Below are 5822 nucleotides of genomic sequence, written 5' to 3'. Positions count from 1 at the left end.
GTGAATCTTGTACATGTGTGAGGCTTCTTTCTTGGGTCTCCTTTCCCTTATTCACAGAATGCTGTTTAGAATATATTAAGTATATCTTTGCCACTTGATTTGGGAAGACTTACTTTCTTGCTACCTTATATATCGTATGTGTCCTGGTAAGGTAGGAACATTAGTTCTTAACCTAAATTTAATGTAAGCTGTGGCTTCTTGCTCCCAGAAAAATAATATCCCATCAGAACCTGGGTGTAAGGTTGGAGGGTTGCAGGAATTAACCAGGGCTCTTGCCTTTAGGAGCTCCGGGTCTGGTGGGGGTGAGGGTCAGCTGCCAGGTAAGCCAGCAGTGCCAGGAGGTTTCTGCTGAGAAAAGAATGAAGCACAGGGACCGGGTCGCACAGGCATGAGTCTGTTTTTCAGGGAAGAGAGGAGGAAGTTCCAGGAAGGCCTCTTATGGGAGGTGATCCCGGAGGCTGGTCTTTGGGAGTTGGTGGTGGCAAGAGTGCATTCCACGAAGTCATAGAAAGCCTGGCCGTGCTTGAGAACAGGAGATGGAAATTTGGAGAGTGTAAGCAGCCACTGGAGAGAACGGATTTTGGCCAATTAAACAGCAAGCCTGGGACGCCAGACTCAAGCCGACTCAGCTAAAGAAGTTCAGGAATCGGATTCCAGGCCTCCCCGGGAGGCCACACCGGAGGCCACCAGCAGAGCGCGCATTCCCGCCCGCTGTGCCTTCGGTCTGCAAAGCGGCGGCGCGGAAGCACTTCCCGGGGAGGGGGCGGGACTTCCGGCGGCGGCCCTAGATCTAGAGGGCGCAGTGGCGAAGAGTCGTCGCTCTTGCCGAGAGTCGTCTTTCGTAGCCGCACGTGTCCGCCGCCGCCTCTGCCTCCGCTGCAGAAATGCTGCCGCTGCTGCGCTGCGTGCCCCGCGTCCTGGGCACCGCTGTCGCTGGCATCCGCGCCGCCGCGCCCTCCCTGCCGCTGCTGCAGCCCGCGTCTAGGCCGTGCGCCCGGCCCTTTGGGCTGCTGAGCGTGCGCGCGGGGTCGGTGCAGTTGCCCGGTCTCCTGCGGCCTTGGGGGCCCTGCGGCTGCGGCTGCGGCTGCGGCGGACTGCACACCGAAGGTAAGACTCGTGCACGTGGGCCGAGGGCGTGAGGGGCCAGGGCCTGGGTGGGGTGGGGAATCCGGGACGAGGAGGTGTAGACCACGCGTGGACAGCCCGGAACCGCCCCTGAAGTCCAGAACATTCTCCCACTGATCGGTGACCAGCGGGTTAAACCCACGCGTGATCGCGTTTCCCGTCTTCCCCCACCTCTGTTTTACTCTGCGGGGAGAGATGCTGTAAAGAAGCCCTGGAGGCCGACTCTATTCTCAGTCTCTCGAAAATGGAACTTTGCGAAAGCCCAAGGTCGCGGTTGGGAGTAGTGTGGTGTTGTCTGTTGGCAAGTGAAAGAGGGTAATGGCGAATTTTTCTTACTTTATTTTGAAACGTGGTAAGGAGTTCATTGTTGGGAATCACTTTACCAGAATGCGAGCTCAGCTTCCCACTGATAGCTTACGGCATTTTTACAGATGAGGAAACTGAGGCTTAATGGATATGAGTTGGGTTAAGTTCCCAGAGCCACCGTTAATAGCAGAAGTATTAGAAACAGCCCAAATACAGGTCTCTGGTTGTAGTAACCTGGGTCATTTTCCGTTTTAGACTGATTGGCTCTTTCTGTAACTTATTTCCATTGTAGGGGACAAAGCTTTTGTTGAATTCCTCAATGATGAGATTAAGGAGGAAAAGAAGATACAGAAGTATAAGTCTCTTCCCAAGATGTCTGGAGGTTGGGCGCTGGAAGTGAATGGGACAGAAGCCAAATTAGTGCAGAAAGTTGCTGGAGAAAGGTAAGTACCAGGGGCCTATGGACTCCAGGGAACCAAATCCATGACCCTGCAGGACCTGCCCTGACTTATCCACAACAGCCTTTAGTTAAGGTAGGTACTTACCAGACATGTGGTTTCCGAGAGATTGTAGGATTCATTTGGATAATTTCGTAAGCTCCAGGTCGTTCATTCACTGCACACTTACGTGCTGTGGTAGTTAATACGGAGATGGTAAGCAAGTAGCACCGAAGCCAAGTCGCTGGGAGCCTACTGGACCAGTAGAGGCGTCAGTCGCTAAACCCTTGCTGGTGAGGGAGGCTATGCCTTGCCTAAATCTATGCACGCAAATTCAGAAGTTCTGACAGCACCGACAGAATCTCAGATTTGCAACACTGACTTACTATACTACAGGCTCTGGCTGAGGAAAACAAAGCTCCTACTCTGTTTATAGTTGAGAAAGCAAGATAAGGGTGGGGTTGCCGTGTAGTAAGGGTCACCATGAGAAAGATGGGAAGACTTTGACCTGCGTAAGCTGTTTGTGATCTACTTTGAGTGAATTTTTGTATATGCTGTGAAGTAGCGTTCTGGGTTTTTTGTTTTGTTTTGGTGGTGTAGTGTTTTTCCCTTCACAGGTCAATCATGTATTCTGTAACGTGACCTAAACCACTTTCCTGGGATAAGTCATAGGCAGTTTGGGGCCATTATAAGTAATGTTCTAATGAACATAACTGCATTTCTGTGCCCAGGCGTCAGCTTGGTCCACACTGTTGCAGATTAGACAGATTTTGTGGCTGAACCTCAAACCTCAAACCGGCAAGGCAGCCAGTTAGCACAGCTCCAGAGGGGAGTGGCTACAGTGCACTGTTGTCTGCAACCCAGCAGTGCTCGTTCCAGATCTCTCAACTTTAGATTCAAATTTTGGAATGTGATACGTCAGGTGAAGGTTCTTGCAACTGAAGATCGTCATTAGTTGGTGTTTGTGGCCTGCTTTGTGATTATAAAACTTCCCACAACTGCTCTGAGGAATGAGCCTGTCCTGCAGCATGTTCTTTTATTTTTTTGGCGGTGCCCTGTGTCTTGCAGGATCCTAGTTCCCCATCCAGGGATTGAACCCAGGCCACGGCAGGGAAAGTGCTGAGTCCTAACCACCGGACCACCAGGGAGCTCCCCAGCAAGTGTTGCTCTTTGTGAGGCCCCCCTCCATGGGGCCGGGGCTGCTCTCCATCCTCAGCTGATGCCACAGCCCTCCAGCGCTCCTTTTTCCCTTCCTCTCGGGCAGATTTTCTTCTAATGGAGAAAAGCGTTTAAAGGAGGCTTCTGCCCCCTGCCTCCAGCTACTCAGCTGCTCAGCACTGGAAGGTGCCCTGGAAAGACGAGGGTGGCAGTGTCAGTTGGCTGTGGCCAGGAGGTGGCCAGTGGACACAGGTTGGCAGTGAGCCCTGGATGCCGGCCTGGTGACAGGAGCCCCCACATGACTGTATTTGGCTGAGGAACAAGTGCCTAATTGACTTCCAGCAGCCAGCACATAGTAGGCCCACTTCAGACCTGCTGAATCTATCTGTGGGTGGGATGCAGGCACCCATTTTGGAAGTTCTGCAGATCAGAGGTGCATTGTTTCAGCAGCATTTTTAACTGTAGCAAGCCTCAGTATCTACCCCTGACATCCTCTGTTGTGTTTTCTCTTGCCTTTCTAGGGTCACCGTCACTTTCAACATTAACAACAGCATCCCACCCGCATATGATGGGGAGGAGGGGCCCTCTGAAGGGCAGAAGGTTGAAGAACAGGAGGCAAGTCTGTAACACTGTGACCAGCCTGTGCCGCCGCCTTCCCACGGGCTGTTCTGGGGGCCTGCAGAAGGAGCATTGGTTTTTGTTTTGTTTAAATTCTCTTAGCACTAGGAGAGAAGGCAAAGGACAACCATCCTTGGGCCTTTTCTTGTAGAGCACCAGAACTGTGGCCCCTTTTCTTTCCCGGGGCGAAGTAAATTGTTACCTTTAGGCTTAGGCTTTATAATTTGCCCTGTGTTCACTTAATAGAGAGGAATTGAAACTGTCTTAACCCTTCCCATGATCAGGAGGGAAATTATCATTTGGAGTGTTTCCAAGTGAGGAGTGCTCTCACACGTCCCAGGCAGGGGCGTCAGAGACTTCGCCTTAAGGTGCTGCCCTTCTTGCTTGGACCTGGATGGTGCTCAGTCTTCAGACATTTTAGGAAGCAGTGTGCCCAGCCTAGAAACCAGCCAGTGTGAGGGCCACAGGGTCCCCAGGCTTTCTGGCTGGGTTGGCATGGTATTGTCTCACGACCCAGCTCAGCTCCCTGGAGCGCTGGCCCAGCACTAGGACCGCCCCGCCCCCAACACACACACTGGCTGGCTCACCCTCAAAGCGGGGGTTGCTGTGCTTTAGGCAGAGGCACCAGCCTCCGGTCCTGGGCTGTAATAGAGGCAGATCCCGAAGCAGCTGGGAAGGGATTTTGGAGCTTTAGGCCAGCTTTGTAGTGTATGGATGTAGAAAAAGGCCACTCTCGCTGGGGCTGGAGTTCAGAGTTCCTGATTCTAACCTTGTAGAATTAGGTTAGAACCTAGTACGTATTAGGTTCTAATATGTAACCCAGTATGTTCTTTAAACAAGTAGCGTGGCTAGTAGAAGTGAAATGCTGTACTAAATATATGATACTCTGCCATCCAAAACATAGTCTACGACTCCAGAAAGGATCCACAGGGTGGGTTGAGCCCAGTCTGTCTGAACAAGCTGGTACATGGCTTTAATACTCTGTGTTGAAAGATCCTAGGCTCCTTATTTGGGAACACCATAGCGTAGCAGTGGCCATCAGACCCCCTGAACTGAGACCTTCGGTCCAGACCCCTGCCAACAGAGACATTTACTGACTCGTTCTTGTTTCCCCAGCCTGAATTGACGTCCACTCCCAATTTTGTGGTTGAAGTTGTAAAGGATGGTAGCAACAAGGCCCTTGTGCTGGACTGTCACTTTCCAGAAGATGAGGTATGTAGAGTGGAGTGCTGGCAGCCCTGGGGACAAGGAGGGCCTCCGGGGACCTTCCTGGTCCCATTTAGCTGATACTAACATTTTCTAGCTTAGACCAGCAAAACTGGGAAGACTGGGGTGGGGGTGGTGAGGGAGCAAGGTTAAAATCTGAGTTTCAAGCTATAAATAGTCCCTATTCTTTGCACGAGTCTGGCTTGTCCTGGGAAACCTTTCAGTTTTCCCCAAATATTGTCTCTTGTCAGATTGGACAAGAAGAGGAGGACCAGAGTGACATTTTCTCCATCAAGGAAGTGAGCTTTCAGTCCACTGGCGATTCTGACTGGAAGGACACGAATTACACGCTCAGCACAGATTCCCTGGACTGGGTGAGTGCTCGATAAGGTGATGGTGCCCTTGGGCCTTGCAGGGGAGGGTCTAGTCCAAGGCCACACAAAGAAGCATCTTAATAAGTGTCTCGGGTGCCGCCTTCTATTTTTTTTTTTTAACCAATGTTTCTCCTTTTAGGGCTTATACGACCACCTAATGGATTTCCTTGCGGACCGAGGGGTGGACAACACTTTCGCTGATGAGTTGGTAGAGCTCAGCACAGCCTTGGAGCACCAGGAGTACATTACGTTTCTCGAAGACCTCAAAGGTTTTGTCAAAAGCCAATAGAGAAGACGAGCTGCCAAACACCTTAATTTTACGGCAGGCGTTGGCCAGTGAAGCCAGACCCACGTGCTTTGAAATGGTTTTCATCCCGATATCATGGAAAGTAATTCAATATTAACTTATTTCTGTTGCCACTGATTTACCATTTATTCTCTACAAACCTGTTATTTCTAGATTTTTGTATAACAAAATGATGGACAATAAAATCTCCAAGGTGATTGGTCTTTTCTATTTCTACTCCTTCCCTTTCAACCTGCATTACGAAACACAAAGCAGAGAAAACTTTGAAACGTTTTAATACAAAATAAGTTA

General features: G+C 50.7%; 1 protein-coding gene across 1 annotated transcript; it reads left to right on the top strand.

Annotated features, from left to right (window-relative positions):
- Positions 1-767: 767 nt before the first annotated feature.
- On the top strand, positions 768-5742 carry C1QBP (complement C1q binding protein). The gene is made up of 6 exons (XM_079905758.1): positions 768-1107; positions 1724-1874; positions 3548-3641; positions 4761-4856; positions 5102-5224; positions 5364-5742. Exons 1-6 carry the CDS (start codon positions 885-887, stop codon positions 5511-5513), a joined length of 837 nt encoding a protein of 278 aa, XP_079761884.1. The 5' UTR covers positions 768-884; the 3' UTR covers positions 5514-5742.
- Positions 5743-5822: the final 80 nt, after the last annotated feature.

Source organism: Stenella coeruleoalba, assembly GCF_951394435.1.
Source record: "Stenella coeruleoalba genome assembly, chromosome: 19".
NCBI lineage: Eukaryota > Metazoa > Chordata > Mammalia > Artiodactyla > Delphinidae > Stenella > Stenella coeruleoalba.
This window is presented reverse-complemented; position numbering and strand designations above follow the sequence as displayed.

Coding starts and splice junctions, on each gene's coding strand:
- C1QBP (XM_079905758.1), top strand. CDS start 885: ATGCTGCCGCTGCTGCGCTGCGTGCCCCGCGTCCTGGGCACCGCTGTC. Junction 1,875..3,547: donor CAGAAAGTTGCTGGAGAAAG/GTAAGTACCAGG, acceptor TTGCCTTTCTAG/GGTCACCGTCACTTTCAACA. Junction 4,857..5,101: donor GTCACTTTCCAGAAGATGAG/GTATGTAGAGTG, acceptor GTCTCTTGTCAG/ATTGGACAAGAAGAGGAGGA.